This window comes from Aotus nancymaae, unplaced genomic scaffold, assembly GCF_030222135.1.
Source record: "Aotus nancymaae isolate 86718 unplaced genomic scaffold, 86718_ANA_hifiasm-v0.15.2.pri h1tg000008l, whole genome shotgun sequence".
Lineage (NCBI taxonomy): Eukaryota > Metazoa > Chordata > Mammalia > Primates > Aotidae > Aotus > Aotus nancymaae.
Genome location: NW_026988419.1, coordinates 58765727 through 58783218, shown reverse-complemented (window position 1 = coordinate 58783218; position 17492 = coordinate 58765727). Strand labels below are relative to the sequence as shown.

Sequence of the window (17492 nt, the reverse complement as noted above, 5' to 3'; positions counted from 1 at the left end):
AAAGATCTGGCCACTGCATAGAGATAAATGGGCACTGCTTATGATTATAGCCACAGTGAATATAATCTTTCCTTGAAAAGTTTTTTATCTAAAAGATATATTCCCTGAGAAACTCTCTAACTAGACCCATTTACTTGTAGTATTAGAGATAATTTTAGTTTGAATTGAATTATCTGATGGTTATAAATTTAAACAAAAAAAGAATAAACATGAACTTAAATTTTAAAATATTTCATAAAGTTTGCTCTTAATTTTCAGGGGGTTCCATACAACACAAACAATGTTTTCCACTCTTACTTCATATGAGCTACACAAATAAAAGAGTAAGAAGAAGCAGTATGAAGAATGTCAAGTGTATAAATAGCACTGCTGAGTACATAATGTTCTGTTACTCTAGGGACAGCAGGGACAAATATCGATACAACTTGCATGAATAAAATTAAAAAGACACAATACATATATCATTCAAATAAAACTTTCTGCAAATAAAACTCTTGCTGTTTTTACAGTTTCAAATCTGTTTCATTTTTTTGTTTGTTTTGAGACTGAGTTTCGCTCTTTTTGCCCAGGCTGGAGTGCAATGGCGAGATCTCGGCTCACTGGAACCTCCGCCACCCAGGTTCAAGCAATTCTCCTATCTCAGCCTACTGACTAGCTGGGATTACAGGCATGCACCACCATACCCAGCTACTTTTGTATTTTTAGTAGAGACAGGGTTTTTCCATGTTGGTCAGGCTGGTCTCAAACTCCCGACCTCAGGTGATCCACCCGCCTCGGTCTCCCAAAGTGCTGGGATTACAGGCATGAGCCACCGCACCTGGTCCATTTTTTAAAAGGAAGTGGTTAAATCAGATTACATCTAGAGTCTCTTCCAATTCTAACTTCTAACTTCATTTTTTAACTGTTACAATTCCTACTCTATAGTAGTAATTAAAATGTTATTGTCCGCTTATTCTCATCCTATCTTCCTTTATATATAATATCTTACCTTATAAGAATATAATTATGTAAAGGGTTTGCTTAATAATCCCATGGGCCTATAAGGTAATGATGTAGAAGCTCTAATCCTGAAACCATATCTAGCTCTTCACTAAATTTCAAATATAAATACTAAAACAAGTATGTCATTTGTGCCTACAGTTGCGAATAAAATGCAACACAACATTAAAATCCTTAATGAAATATTTAAATGGCATAAAATATTTATTTGTTCAAGAACATCTGTATCTGTGTACTCTTACTATATCATCCTCTTTCCATCTATCCTATCCCTTCATCTATTTTCACCTTAACCTAGTCTATATTCTTACATTTTGACAATTTTAATATATGTTAAAAAATACTTTGAGAAGAACAAAAGTAAAAGCAAACTTTAATAATCACATTTATTTTTAAAAGAGTTGATGGAAATTCTTATATTTCTCTCCAAATAAATCACATCACACAAACTCTTGCTTATGATGCATAGCCCCAATGGAATTTTTATTCCATGTAGGCCATTAGACCTAATAAAATAATGTTTTCCATTAATAAATAAAAAACAAACCAGATTAAAACAGGATATACAACCCCAACGAGAGACTAACAGAAGAGTCACAGTAGTTTTATGGCCTCCTTATTAATTAAATTCAAACATGTATTTTGTTCTTTAACCTACAATGAATAGAAGTAAAATTTTAGTATATTTTCTTTTGCTTCGCAAAGATAAAAGTCAACTCTCTAAAATATCTTAGAGGCCAGGCGTGGTGGCTCACAACTGTAATCTCAGCACTTTGGGAGGCCAAAGTGGGTGAATCACCTGAGATCAGGAGTTCAAGACCAGCCTTGCCAACATGGCAGAACCCCAACACTACTAAAAATACAAAAATTAGCTGGGCATGGTGGTGTGCACCTGTAATCTCAGCTACTTGGGAGGCTGAGACAAGAGAATCGCTTGAACCCAGGAGGCGGGGATTCAGTGAGCTAAGATCACCCCACTGCACTCCAGCCTGGGCAACAGAGTAAGACTGTCTCAAAATAAATAAAGACAATAAAACAAAATATCTTACAATCTAAATATCAGCTTTTAGTCTCTTGATGTACAATAGTAACTATTATACTTAAGGAAAGCTTTGATTTTCATTAAAACTCTGTTACAGTCATTACTGGCTAAAGAGACATTACATTATCAGTTGTAGTTTTTCTCAAAAGGTAGTGCCACTAAAATAGAAAGTTCATAATAAATTATTGGTACATTATTTAGCTATTATCACTACCCACTATTATTAGATATCAACTGAATCCAGGGAAAAGAATGGCTAATGTCATATCCTGGTTGTGGAAGTTTTAAAACATGTTTACAAATTCTTTGACATTCTTCCCATCAAGAGGTGGGATCTATATCACCTCCCACTGAATCTGGGCATATTTTAGCAACTCATTTACAACTAAAAAGGATGAAGTGAAATGACACTATGTAACTTCCAAGGCTAGCTCAGAAAAGGCTCTACAGCTTCTACTCTTGGGCTGTTGGCCTGGGAGAAGTGAGTCACTATGTAAGACGTCCAACTTGAGACCACCATGCTGGAGAAACCACATGTGGTCATACTGATCAACAGCCAGCTAAGTTCCCAGTGGACAGCCAGCAGCGACTATCAGCCCTGTGAGTGAGCCATCTTAGATCTCCATCTCAGTTTGAAGCCCTCTGATGACAGCTGCAGCCAACAACGAACTGCAACCATATTAACCCAAAGTGAGAACTGTCCGGATGCCTTTCCCACGTTCCTAAGTCATAAAATTGTGAGCAAAATGAAATGGTAGTTTTAAGACATAAAGCGTTGGGCAAATTTGCTGCATAGCAATAGTAATGACAATCATGGTTTATCCACTTTACAGAAAGAACACTTAGACTAGCAGACAGAACAACTAGTAAGCAGTTTCAACTCCACCACTAACTAAAGGTCATTTACCAGCCTTAGTGAATCAGTTGATTCTCTGGAATTCAGATTTTTCATTCACAAATAAGAAAGACAAAGTGAATTATATGGTCCCTTTTAGCACAAGTATTCATAATTTTTATAACCCTTGAATTGTCTGGCACTAATTTTCATTTCGTTTTTGTTGTATCACATGACTTTTCTATTTCTTTTTTTTTTTTTTTTGAGATGCAGTCTCACTCTGTCACCCAGGCTGAAGTGCAATGATGCAATCTCAGCTCTGCAACCTCCACCTCCCAGGTTCAAGCGAATCTCCTGCCTCAGTCTCCCGAGTAGCTGAAATTACATGCATGTGCCACCATACCCAGCTAATTTTTGTATTTTTTTTTCTTTTTTTGAGATGGAGTCTCGCTCTGTAGCCCAGGCTCGAGTACAGTGGCACGATCTTGCTCACTGCAACCTCCACCTCCCAGGTCCCAGTTCAAGCAACTCTTCTACCTCGGTTTCCCAAGTAGCTGGGATTACAGGCACAAGCCACCATGCCCGGCTAATTTTTGTATATTTTTTTTAGTAGAGATGGGGTTTTACCATGTTGGCCAGTCTGGTCTTGAACTCCTGACCTCGTGATCCGCCCGCCTCAGCCTCCCAAAGTGCTGGGATTACAGGCGTGAGCCACTGTGCCCTAATTTTTGTATTTTCAGTAGAGACGGGGTTTCACCATGTTAGCCAGGCTGGTCTGAAGCTCCTGACCTCCTGATCCGCCCACCTCAGCCTCCCAAAGTGCTGGATTACAGGCGTGAGCCAACACTCCCAGCCTAAATTATTTTAATAAAGTGCTCTGAACAATGACCAAACCATTTCATTATGTTATAGTTGTCTAAAGTTTCTACTGGCTACAGATATAAGACTCCTGCCCAGGTGGCTTTTGCTAAAGAAGTACCCATTCATTCACCCATTCATATTCAACTCCTAATCTTCTGAGAACTCGCCTTTTGATAGGCCATTCCACCTCCCTACAAAATGCCCTTAAAGCAGAATAAACAGTTTAAAACTACATGTGTATTATCAATTACTTCCTTCTATGGCATACGAAGAATTGGCATTCTTACTCCCACCATTCCCCTCCCCATCTTCAAAATGGAATTATTACAGTTTAGTTAAAATAATAAATAATGTTTACATAGTTTTGAAAGTCTATTTTAAATATCAGCAAGCTTTTCCCATTTGTCATTATAGCAATACGATGCTCAGAAGTTACTAGCAAAACAAAAGCAAAATTTGTAAGCTAATCATTTACATAAGCTTTTTTAATGACTCTATTTTATTTCTTTAACACACATAATAGTGTTTACAATATGCCGGGCACCAGGGCTCTAAGTGCTTACATATATCAACTCATTCAATCCTCAGAATATTCTCATGAAATAAACACTATTATTTCCATTTCACAGATAAGGAAATTTAGATATGAAGAAGTTAAATCACTCGCCCAAGGTCACACTATTAATAGGTAAAGGAGCCAGAATTCAAACATAGGCAGTCTAATTCCGGAGTCAAACTCCTAAACAGCATAATAAACTGCCTCTCCAAACTGATGAAAATTCTTGAAAATTGTCCAAAATGAGACTCCACAAAATGTAACATTTTGTGAAAGCCTTTTTGGAGGGGAAAAACTACTATAAAATTTAGATTTTAAGGTGTTAAATCAATTACAAGACTTCCATAACAGAAAAAGTATATTTGGCTTAGTTCACATTATATTATCAACTCAAAATAAATTTCCAAAAGAAAAAAGACATATATGTTTAAATGTAATTTTATTTTTTAGATTTTAATAATTAAATGTATTAGAAATATAAAATTTAAATTTTATAAGCAACAAGATTATAAGCAAATGTAACAGCAATTTTTCTCTTATAAATTATGTACTAATAAAATATAGAAATATAAGATTTATTATTCATAAACACTACAAAAATTGAAATATTAAATTAGTGGTCTTTTTCCCAGTACATAGATTAAAAAAAAAAAAACCCTTGACATGTAAACTGTAACTTTATTATGAGATTAGAAAAACAGTTACATTTCATAGTATTTTAATAAATTATTCTTAATTTAGCAGAATTTTCAAAAATATAGACCTTGTTCTGTCACTAAGTAATCGTGTGATCTAGGCTTCCCAGAAGCCATTCTGGGTTTCAGTGTCCTTGTCTACACAATGAAGAACTTAAACTACATAATACCTACAAATCTATATAGTTCTAAAACTTATAAAATTATACTTTTTAAAAAGTTTTGAACTTTAAGTCTCACCTCATCTGAAGAATCTACTTGTCCCAAAGTTCCTGTTGCGCCTACAAAACCTTTGGAGGAGAAGAAAAATAGTTGTCCTTCATAGTTGCTACATATTGCTTTACTTTCAATTTATTCTGAGAAATACAAATATCAAAAAGCTAAATTTCGTTACCTTAGGACACCTCATTCTAATGCTTATCTTTTTGGCGAAGTCCCACTCTTACCTTTTTTTTTTTTTTAGATGAAATCTTGCTGTGTTGCCAAGGCTGCAGTGTAGTGCACAATCTTAGCTCACTGCCACCTCCACCTCTAGGGTTCAAGTGATTCTCCTGCCTCAGCCTCCCAAGTAGCTGGGCTTACAGGTGCCTGCCACCATGCCCAGCTAATTTTTGTATTTTAGTAAAGACAGGGTTTCACCATGTTGGCCAGGATGGGCTCAAACTTCCAGTCTCAGGTAGTCCGCCTACCTTGGCCTCCCAAATTGCTGGGCTTACAGGCGTGAGCCACTGGGCTCAGCCTCCAACATTTATCTTAAGTAAGTTTGGACCTAACAGGTTGATACTTCAACAGGAAATCTCCAGTGAAAACTCAAATTTAATACAGTAATTACAAATGGTGTTTCAGAAGGGTCTCTTTCTTTTTAAACCACAGTTTACTAAAATACTGAGGTAGTAAAGTTATGGGCTACTCTTGAATAACAACTGTACATTTTTCATGAGCTAGAAACAAAACCTTAATAAGCTAATCAAATTCCATTTAAGAAAAATGTATCTCTTCTTTGGCCAATCTCTTCTTTTTTGGCTCTGAATTTTTACTACAATTACTACTTTTCTTACAAAGAATAATACTGTTTTAGCTCAAAATAAATTTTTCCAATAATGAGTAAAGTTTGAGAGGATTTTTTTGGTTTAAATACAGAAAAGTTACTACTGTTCAAATTTAATATTTAGACAAACCTTGAACTGCCAGAGAACTAGTACCAGCAGATGGCTCCTGCACACCATATACAAGCTTATCCTCAGGATATGTAAGTCCAGAGCTCTTCAAAGCTACAAGGTACTTCTCATGACTTTTCTTTGCACAAGCATTTTCCCCAAGACCTAATTAAAACAAACTTCAAATCAGAAAAAAATATTCCATTCAAAATCTCAGTGTGGTCTTTTCATTAACTAATATCTATAAATAGGTAAATATTCTTTTTTTGTTTGTTTGTTTTTTGTTTGTTTGTTTTTTTATTGCATTTTAGGTTTTGGTGTACATGTGAAAAACATGCAAGGTTGTTGCACAGGTGCATAAAATAAGTAAATATTCTAATGGAGGGGGAACCCTAGAATGAATAATGTAAGATAGCTTCAGATAACATTTTGGTGCTTATGTTTATCACCAGAATGTACAGCATGTTTATACCAAATAATGAAATCTACAAAGTAGGTGAGCATCTAAAATATCCAAGGGAATGTGGGACACAAAGATTAATAAGACATGATCTTAGCTTTCAAGGAACCTGAAAATTACACAAAAGACAGGCAGAGAGTTAATATGGTAGATGATAATTATGTAGTAGAATTCACCATTTGGCTTGACAGTCTGTGCTCTCATGATACCAGCCATGCAGTTATCCAAAGCAGAGTGCTTGGGAAAGGCTTATGAATGTATTATACAATATACCATTCAACAATTCTAAGTTTTATAACTTAAACTGTGTATTATTAGAAAATCTTAGGCCATACAACCCAAAAACCTAGAATATCAAAAGTGAAAATATAGACATGATAGTTGTTACTGTTTAAAGAAAGGGGATCACTTCTCAGCCTTCTGGCTAAGATCGAGTGTTTAAAGAGAGGTAGAGCATAATTAATTATGTCACATCAAAAGTTAGGAGACCTGGGTTCTAGTACCAACTTCAACATAAATTAATTGTGAGGTTTAAATACGTCATTTCATTTTTCTAGGGGTCAGTTTCCTCATCCATAAAACAAGAAGTTCTGTTAATAACTTCCAGCTTTAGCATTCTATGAAAAATCTACAATTTATCTTTTTTAAGTTCTGAAATACTCAATTTCTTATTATTATAATAATATATGTGAACTATAAACTTCTTCTAACATTTTACTTACCAGAAGTCAGATCTTTGTAATTTTGCTGGTTTGTCAAAACCTGAGTAAGAACAGACCGCATGGCTCCTCCCATTTTAGTTAGGTCTTCTAAAAAGGAAATTTGAGGTTCCAAAAGCTGAAGGACTTTGTTAAGGTCCTTTTCTGATGGTCCATCAGCTGCTAAAAGAAAAAAAGGAAAAAATCAAATAAGGATGATTTTCTTTAAAATATCTTACTAAAAATAACAGTATTTATTCTTTCAAAATTACAGTGGCATATAGTATTTTATAATCAAAAAAGTCAATACAAGAACTCTGTTTAGAAAATTGGTATCTACCCAGCACCTACCCAAGCACGGGTAGACTTGCTCAGGAATTCAGTCCTTTGGAAAAAAGATGGAAAAAAGATGGAAAAACAGAAATGACCTCCTAAGGTATGAAGTACTTAATTTGTATAAGAAGCATTTGAATACAAAAAATTAGCCAGATGTGGTGGTGTGCACCTGTAGTCCCAACTACTCAGGAGTCTGAGGCGGGGGAATGGCTTAAGCCTGGAGGTGAAGGTTGCAGTGAACCGAGATTATGCCACTGTACTCCAGCCTGGGTGACAGAGTGATACCCTGTCTCAAAACAAAACGAACAAACAAACAAAAAGTAGCATTTGATCTGTGGGCCCTATACTTCCACATATATAACTGTTACCATAAGATCGTTTCAGAAAAAGATAATATTTAAGAAAAAGTTTAGATCACATCCTAGAATAAAACGAGACAGAATTCAAATATATTCAGAGTAGTAATAAGAATATTAGGACAAAATTATGTCAAATTTTAACCTGTATAACAAATAACCCGCTAGGCGCAGTGGATAATCCCAGCACTTTGGGAGGCCGAGGCAGGTGGATCACAAGGTCAGGAGTTCAAGACCATCCTGGCCAACATGGTGAAACCCCATCTCTATTAAAAATAGAAAAATTAGCCAGGCATGGTGGTGCATGCCTGTAGTCCCAGCTACTTGGGAGGCTGAGGCAGGAGAATCACTTGAACCCAGGAGGCAGAGGTTGCAATGAGCAGAGATCGCCCCACTGCACTCCAGCCTAGTGACTCCAGAGTGAGACTCCATCTCAAAAAATAAATAAAAATAAAAATAAATAACCCATCCCCTATAATATTCCAAAAATACAGATTCATGTTAGCTGAAGGGCAAAGCAACTAAAAGATAACTTTTCATAAACATGAATATTATTATTAAAAACTAAAAACTTAAAATAAAAACAGGCAAATAGAGCTGGAGAGAAAGAAAAGCAGCTTGGACAACAACTACAAAAGAGTATTAAAGATGAAAAGAATAGAGATGTTTTACAGAAGCCAAGGTCTAAAAGGAAAGAAATGAATAAAGAGATTTATAGCTTAACCATAATTGCTTTTAAAACAAAAACAAACAAACGAACAAAACCACACCTATAAAAGAGGTGATGGAGAACCTGTGTGTCCAAGAAAGCAGATGTCCATTTCATTCAACATTTATTCAGAATCTCAAACCCTACTTTCTCAGTGTAAAGCTAATGCTATTTATTATTCAACTTAATATTCTCTTCAGTGACTTACATAGTAACATAGTAGATGTTTAATTAATGTTTGCTCTTGGTTTTTGAGGGCTCTGACACAAGCTCTAACACAGATTTAAGGATTATAGGGTGAATGAGAAACAGAATTGAAAGAAATTGGGAAACCACAAGATCTTAGAGCTTTCATTGCCTTGGATTAGGTTATTGTAAGTCCTTTAATTTTAAACAGTAATCTCTATACAAAAATGCAGAATTTTTTTTTTTTGCACAGACAGCAATTAATGCTGAACAGAAGTAATAATACAAGGAAGAAACTTTCATGAACCTACATTCATGCAGTTCATCTTTATATAAAAACTGTTTCTATTCTTTTCTTCATGTTTTCAGATCATGACATAATTATAAAGCTATGTATTTATGTTGTCTACCTTTTATAACGGTAATGTTAACCACAATATCAACAAAAATATACAGGCCAGGCACTGTGGTTCACGCCTGTAATCCCAGCACTCTGGGAGGCCGAGGTGGGTGGATCAACTGAGATCAGGAGTTTGAGATCAGCCTGGCCAACATGGTGAAATCCCATCTCTACTAAAAATACCAAAAATTAGCCAGGAGTGGTGGTGGATGCCTGTAATTCCAACGACTCAGGAGGCTGAAGCAGAAGAATCACCTGAACTCAGGAGGCGGAGGTTGCAGTGAGCTGAGATTGCGCCACTGCACTCCAGCCTGGGCAACAAGAGCATAACTCCATCTCAAATATACACACGCACGCACACACACACACACACACACATAAAATACACTTTAGTGTGAAGTATTCTTTGATTAAACTAATGATAAGCTTTACGGTTCTCATAATAAATAATTTCTGTTTCTAAAATAGAACGCCTGTAATATAAAACATAAATTCCCAAAAAGGTCTGCTAACTAGTGTGTAAGAAATAATGCAGAAGGCAATTTCAATAACCCAGCTAGTAACTGGTTCCTTAATTTCAAAGAGACAGTAATCTGGAACCAAATCAAAATAATATTTTTCTCTATATATTCTCCTTTTTTTTTTTTTTTTTTGACACAAGGTCTCATTCTGTCACCCAGACTGGAGTGCAGTGACGTAATCATAGCTCACAGCAGCCTTGAACTTCTGAGCTCAAGAAATCCTCCTATCTCAGCCTCCCCAGTAGCTAGGACTACAGACACATGCTACCACCACACCCAGCTATCTTTTAAAAGTGTTTGTAATCACTTCTTGGGCTTTTGGCCAAGATCAAGTATAAAAATGTTTGTAAAGACAGGATCTCTATGTTGCCCAGCTGGTCTTAAACTCCTGGCTTCAAGCAATCCTCCTGCTACAGCCCCTCAAAGTGCTGGGATTACAGGTATGAACCACCATGCCCAGCTTATTTTTCCATATTTTAAGATATATACTCTGTTAAGTAGAAGTACTTAACAAAGGATTGTATGTTTTTGCTTAAAATGTACAAATAAGGAAGTATAATGGTTTCCTCACAATAAAGATAAGACAGTTTAAGAAATAAGGACATCATATAACATTCCTCTACACTTTAAGGATAGCGACAGAAGATGAAAATGTGTGCCAGTTTCAAAATGAATATAAAGTTATTTATAGTACTAAATAATTTTAAACCTCTAAAATTAATGCAAAATGTAGTCTCTTATAGAATAGAAATGCAGGTATCATTAGAAAGATAAAAGACATAACAAAAAGTTAATAAATTTGATTCACACTACTAATGAATATCTGTAATTCACAATGTCAGACTGAGAACTTTGATAGGTAAATCCAAATATTTAACTAAATGAAGTATATTAATCAAGATTGTGATTAAATCTTAAAAGGTAAGAAGAACATCTGTAATTTAATTCTCTTTTAAATACTAACATGATGATTACACACACATATATTCTACCAGTAATCTGAAAGTGAGCAATTTGACCCTATCATAAGTTACTATATAATATATATGGAGAATAAAAATATAATACAGACCCCTTAAAAAAAAGTTGATAAAGCATTTTATCTTCTAAAATCTAAGTTAAATCCAAACATTTCCAGGAGCTCTCAATTCTGCTTTATCCTAATATTGCAAATAAAGTCACTTTAACCCCACAAAATGGTTATTTCCTCATCTGCAAAATCAAATGAGTTTGACCAAAAATGTTTATGACCCCAGAAGCAGAAAGCACCAAACTACGTCTACTACAATATATCTATAAGGTTATATAATTTATTTTTAGCGTGTTTCTATTCAGTCTGTATTTTATAGTCACCTCTTTCTAAATGTCAAGCAAAAAAAGATATCTGAAAAAATTCACCTCATTATTAATGCTAAAACTTTGTAAATTTAGAATTTAAAAAGAGTACTAACAAGAAGTAGATTAAAACATACCTGGTTCATTATAGCCTTCTCTTAAGTACTGAATAAGACAAAAAATAAATCTTGGAAGAACAAATTCAGACATCATCAGTAAGTCTTTAGGGACACAGGGAATATTTGAACTTGATTTAATTTGATGCCTTTTGCAAAACCTGTAATATGAAAAAGAAAAAAATTAACAGTAATGTCTAATCACCGAAAAACATATTATTTCTGTTTACAATACTCATAAACAAAATACAGGCCAATATAATCCTCCTTTATGATTTTTAAGTTACCAAGTTAAAAGAATATAATTTTAATCAGTATTTATATTTAAAAAGGCACTCAGGTAGATTTTTCCCAAGCAAAGACCATAAAATTAATAGCAAAATTCCAAATAGAATACAAAAAGAAAAATCTCATTAGAGGGCACATTTGTTAGCTGACATTTATTACTTTCAGGTACCTCTTTATAACTTCCACTCTTTTAAACCATTAAGAACATTATTGATTACTTCCAAAGAATTTATATTTTTCCTCACAATTTCTAACTTATTGCATTAATGAACAGGTAAGTGACATAAGAACTTGAAGTTTATTTTAAAAGTGTATACACTTAAGTGTATTCATTCCTTCTAATCTTGTTTATATTCACTTTTTCTTTCTTTTTTTTTTTTTTTGAGAAGGAGTCTTGGTCTGTCACCCAGGCTGGAGTGCAGTGGCAGGATCTCAGTTCACTGCAACCTTTGCCTCCCAAGTTCAATCAATTCTCCCTCCCTCAGCCTCCCGAGTAGCTGAGTGCACCACTATGCCAACTAATTTTTTAATTTTTAGTAGAGATGGGGTTTCACAATGTTGGCTGGCCAGGCTGGTCTCAAACTCCTGACCTGAGGTGATCTACCTGCCTCAGCCCCACAAAGTGCTGGGATTACAGGCATGAGCCACTGCACCCAGCCTATATTCATTTTCAAGTATGACTGGCATACTTGAGCAAAAATGAAGTGAAGTATTCTTTTTTTTTCTTCTTCCTTAGAGACAGGGTCTTGCTTTGTTTGTCACCCACATGCATCCTGGAAGTTCTGGGCTCAAACAATCCTCCCACCTCAGCCTCAGGCACGTGCCACTATGCCTGGTTTTTTTATTTTTACTTTTTGTAGAGACAGGGTCTTGCTATATTGCCAAGGCTGATGTTGAACTCCTGGCCTCAAGTGATCCTCCAGCCTTGACCTCCCAAAGTGCTGGGATTACAGGCATGAGCCACTGTGCCCCACCCTGAAGAAAACTATTCTATAGTCAACATCCAAATAATCACAAGTAAGTTATTCTGTGACCAAACACATAATTACCACATTAAACATGTAAAATGCCTAGAAATAAGAAGAAGGGAAGAGAATCTATTTAAGCTGTAAAATACAAAAGAGCTGAATAGAGAAAAACTACATTCTTAAATGGAAAAGTCAATTTTATATTTTTTTAAAAGACAGTTTCAGCCAAGTGCAGTGGCTCACGCCTGTAATCCTAGCACTTTGTGAAGCTGAGGTGGGTGGATCACGAGGTCAAGAGATCGAGAACATCCTGGTCAACAAGGTGAAACCCCGTCTCTACTAAAAAATACAAAAATTAGCTGGGCACGGTAGCGCGTGCCTGTAGTCCCAGCTACTCAGGAGGCTGAGGCAGGAGAATTGCCTGAACCCAGGAGGCGGAGGTTGCGGTGAGCCGAGATTGCACCATTGCACTCCAGCCTGGGTAACAAGAGCGAAACTCCGTCTCAAAAAAAAAAAAAAAAAATTTTTACCTATAATGTTTGAATTTTATGTAACTGACATATGTATAACTTTATAATCAAAAGGAAAAATTTAAACCAAAAGCAAAAAATAAGTTATACCATACATTTGGTTTGGTTCCACAATTTAAAACATCATTAGTATCCTTTGTTTGCCTCAAGGACCCTTTTGAGAATCTAATGAAAGTTATAACTCTTAAGAAAAAGTATACACAAATACAAAATAAAAGTTAGCATGTTCACACTCTGCTGAAGTGTATCTACCCTTAAGGTAGGGCTTTTAATTGTTAGGTCAGCAGATCACAGTGCAGAGGGATGGATTTTCCTTGGTCCTCAAGGCAGACACACAGGCAGAGCCTGAGCAACCTTTTCACTTGCCTCTGTATCCCATCCAAATACCATTTTTCACATCTGCCATTATTATGATAAAAGTTAGGAAGCATTACACCTTAAGGCTCAGACCTTGATTTAAAAGAAAAAAATGAATTTAAGAACTTCTTCCAAGCCAGGTGCAGTCACTCACACCTGTAATCCCAGCACTCTGGGAGGCCACAGTGGGCGAGTTACTTGAGATCAGGAGTTCAAGACCAGTCTGGCCAACATAGTAAAACCCTGTTTCTACTAAAAACACAAAAGTATACACCTGTAATCCCAGCTATTCAGGAGGCTGAGGTGAAAGAATCACTTGAACCCAGGAGGCAGAGGTTGCAGAGAGCTGAGATCTCACCACTGCACTCCAGCCTGAATAACAGAGCAAGACTCCAACTCCAAAAACAAACAAAAAACAAAAAAACAACTTCTTCCAGCTGGGACACACAATATCTCAATATCTAAATAAAATCAAGTACACTTTTAAAAGCTATATTTCCATAAAAGCTTTTTTTTTTTTTTTTTTTGAGACAGTCTCACTCGGTTGCCCAGACTGGAGGAGTACAGTGGTATGATCTCAGCTCACTGCAACCTCTGCCTCCCAGGTTCAAGTGATTTTCCTGCCTCAGCCTCCAAAGTAGCTGGGACTACAGGCACACCCCACCACACCCATCTAATTTTTTGTATTTTTAGTAGAGATGGGGTTGCGCCACGTTGGCCAGGCTGGTCTTGAACTCCTTACCTCAGGTGATCCATTGGCCTTGGCCTCCCAAAGTGCTGAAATTACAGGCATGAGCCCCTGTGCCTAGCCCATAAAAGCTTTTATAAAGGAGAACCTGGCCTGTGTGACAGATTAGAGAATTAGTTGTGATCTAAGATAACTTAAGAAGCCTGTAAGTATGAACGTGAAGGAGAGAAAGTGGAAGAAAGGAATGCCAGCAAAGAAGAACAGAAAAACATTGAAGGATTCAATAAAAGAATTGAGAGCTGTGCTGGAAACAGTGAGTTCCTCTTCAAAAGTTCTATTTGTCCTCTATTTTCAAAGCCTAACTTCCTTGCCTCCTTGCCCCTAGTTAACAACCTTCCATCTATTCCCAATCTGTAAACTATATAACCTATATCTGTTCCTTATTTGGCACCCTTAGTTCTGAAACTGCTCTTCCCGAAGCTATAACCCCTATCCCTGCTCCATTTGAAGTAGCCAATCAGGATCAGCTTAGATTGTGCAGTCGGACCCCAGCCAATGGGGACCAGACACAGAAGCAGGGACTGACTGCTTTAGGGATAAAAATCCCTTCCCTCCTTTATTCAGTGTGCTCTCGCAGTGACCAGAAGATCAAGCAGCACCCTTCTGCAGAAGTAAATTTGCCTTGCTGAGAAATCCTTTATTTGAGTGCTCGTTTTCTTTGTGACTATGAGCTCTTATTGCCAACAGCTGGAAAGCAGAAAGTTAAGGATTAGAAAGCTCTCTTGGACATTTTGTGCAGGAAAGAAACCAATTCCAAAGAGCTACCAGGTGAAAAGAACAATTTGAACAAAGTATCAAGTAGCTTCAAGGAGTGAAGATTCAAGCAGGGAAATAAGTCAAAGGAACAGCAAGAATGGTCTAAATAATTTCAAGACTGAGGTTACAGAAGTGTATCAGAAGACTGGAGATTAAAAACTTAATGGTTAAAAAAGTAAAAAAAAATAAGACTCTGGGAACTAGTTTGAATACAGCGGACCTGTCCAATATGGATGTAGCATACTGTAAGACTGTCGAACAAAACTGGTTTTTGTAATTCAGGCTGAGCATACTGTGGGGACTGACCATTTAACACGGCAGATGCTCAATAAAGACTTGATAATACTCAGTGTGAGGCAGGAAGATTTCCTGAGCCCAGGAATTCATGACCAGCCTGGGCAATATAGCAAGATCCTTAAAAAAATCTTTTTTTTAATTAATATTATTTCATCAAGTCTTAGAAAAAGACTTGCTGAAACAAAGACTTAACTAAACAGAGTTTTGTTTTTTTTTTTGAGATGAAGTCTTGCTCTTCACCCAGGCTAGAGTGCAGTGGCACAATCTCAGCTCACTGCAACCTCCACCTCCCAGGTTCAAGCAATTCTCCTGCCTCAGCCTCTGTAGTAGCTAGGATTACAGGTGTGTGCCATGACGCCTGGCTAATTGTTTTTGTATTTTTATTAGAGATGGAGTTTTGCCATGTTGGCCAGGCTGATCTTGAACTCCTGACCTCAAGTGATCTGCCTGCCTTGGCCTCCCAAAGTGCAGGGATTACAGGCAAAAGCCACCGGGCCCAGCCAACAAAATTATTTTAAAGGCATCCAAATAAATAATAATCTGGGACTATTTAATAATCCCAGTTGTTCAAAAAAAAATTTTTTTTTTTTAAGAGCTACGACATGCCTCACATCTAGGCCCTGGGACTACAGAGGCCTTGTCCTTAGGGAGCTGACTTTCTGAGGGAGAAAGAAACAAAATATGGAAATATCTGATAGTAATAAACTCTATGAAATTATTTCTAGCCTGGGCAACACTACAAAACCCCATATCTACAAAATTAGCCAGATATGGCGCTTGAGCCCAGGAATTCATGACCAGCCTGGGCAATATAGCAAGATCATCCCACTGCCCTTCAGTCTGGATAACAGAGTGGGATCCTGTCTCAAAAAAAGAAAAAAAATATTTGACAGCACCACATGTAAAAAGCATCCATTTGGCTCCTTTAGATTGGGTTTGTCAGGAAAGGCCTTTCTGAAGAGGTGATACTTAGGCAACAGACCAAACTGACATGAAGGAGCTAGGCTGGGCATGCAAAGCTCTGGGGAAGTTGAGGGAGAAAATTTGCTATTTTTACTTTGTTTGTTTAGATCGTACTGATTCAACCAACAAGAAATTTACTCCATTTATAACACCTAATTTGATCCTGAAATTCATGTCACTTCATCATCAATGACTAAGGCTATAGGAAGAACCAGTAAGTCAAGTGAGCTAACCAAAAGACACCAGTCAAATCAGTGAAAGACCTGACAAATGAAACTGCATATAAACATGTATTAACAATCTCTCCCTAAACGAACAAGAGAAGGGCTTTCTAAGCAACTGGTATAGCTCCCAATTAAAAATGAGGCAGGATGTAATACATTCACATTAGCAGTTCAGAGGTCACAGATAACCTTCTGCAAGGAACCCAACAGATTTGCAAGATTAAGAAGATTAAATAGTCCTTACTGGGGAAGGATGTTATGGTAAATAGAACTACAAAAATAGTAAACAAAATGACCTCTCTAAATTTTGTCTGACATCATCGTTTTTAAATTTTTCATTAAAGCACAACTGATAAAAAATTACCTAAAAGGTAAGTATGCAACTCAATGTAGTATCACTAAATGAACATACTCATGTAAACGCCAATTCAAGATCAAGAAACAGAACATTACCCCAGAAACTCTCCTTATGATTCCTCTGAAATCAAATTTAAATGACTAAAAGCAAACTTCCTGGACTGTGGGAGATGGAGAGGAGAGAGAAATCAAAAGGGGAGGGGGTTTCTGGTGGTCTATTTGCAAGTTACTGATACTTGGTGGGGAGAAGGAGGGCAAGGAGAGGCCAACTCAAATAACTAAACCACATTTTTCAAGAATTTGAAAGGTATCTGAGATAATAAGCTCCCCTACAAGTAAGTTTTTGGCAAGAACATCCCATTCTCCACTTACTACAACATCATACATTATTATGCAACAAATTACACACATACACATTATTTTGCATATAATTCTAGATCATTCACGGAGATTCCTGGACAGTCATACCCCTCCAGGTTAAAAGCCCTGATGATATAATCTATGCCCTTCATCTGACAGATGGGGAAATCTCAGAAAAATTAAACGACATACCTAACTAAACTTTAACAAAATTATCAAAAGATATTTAGGATACAGGCCAAAATGACATAAAAGGCATACCATAAACATATATGATATCTAAACTAATCTATATATTTAATATGACCCAGTGAAAATAACAATAATAAACAAGCTGATTCTAAAGTTCATATGGAAAAATAAGCAAGAATAGCTAAGAAAA

The 17492-nt window shown here is 36.4% G+C and overlaps 1 protein-coding gene across 8 annotated transcripts in view; it reads right to left on the bottom strand.

Annotated features, from left to right (window-relative positions):
• Window positions 1-17492, bottom strand: part of UBR3 (ubiquitin protein ligase E3 component n-recognin 3) — a 254046-nt gene that overhangs the window by 199814 nt on the left and 36740 nt on the right. For 7 of the 8 annotated variants that reach the window (XR_010341473.1, XM_064373357.1, XM_064373358.1 and 4 more), the window contains exons 2-5: window positions 11284-11423; window positions 7328-7486; window positions 6167-6310; window positions 5229-5278 (exon numbers count right to left, since the gene is read on the bottom strand). Coding sequence is in view for 7 of the 8 variants with exons in the window: in XM_064373357.1 (XP_064229427.1) it covers window positions 5229-5278; window positions 6167-6310; window positions 7328-7486; window positions 11284-11423 (493 nt within the window). In the remaining variant the exon portion in view is untranslated. The remainder of the gene's footprint in view (window positions 1-5228; window positions 5279-6166; window positions 6311-7327; window positions 7487-11283; window positions 11424-17492) is intronic. The other variant, XM_064373361.1, reaches the window with a different exon arrangement.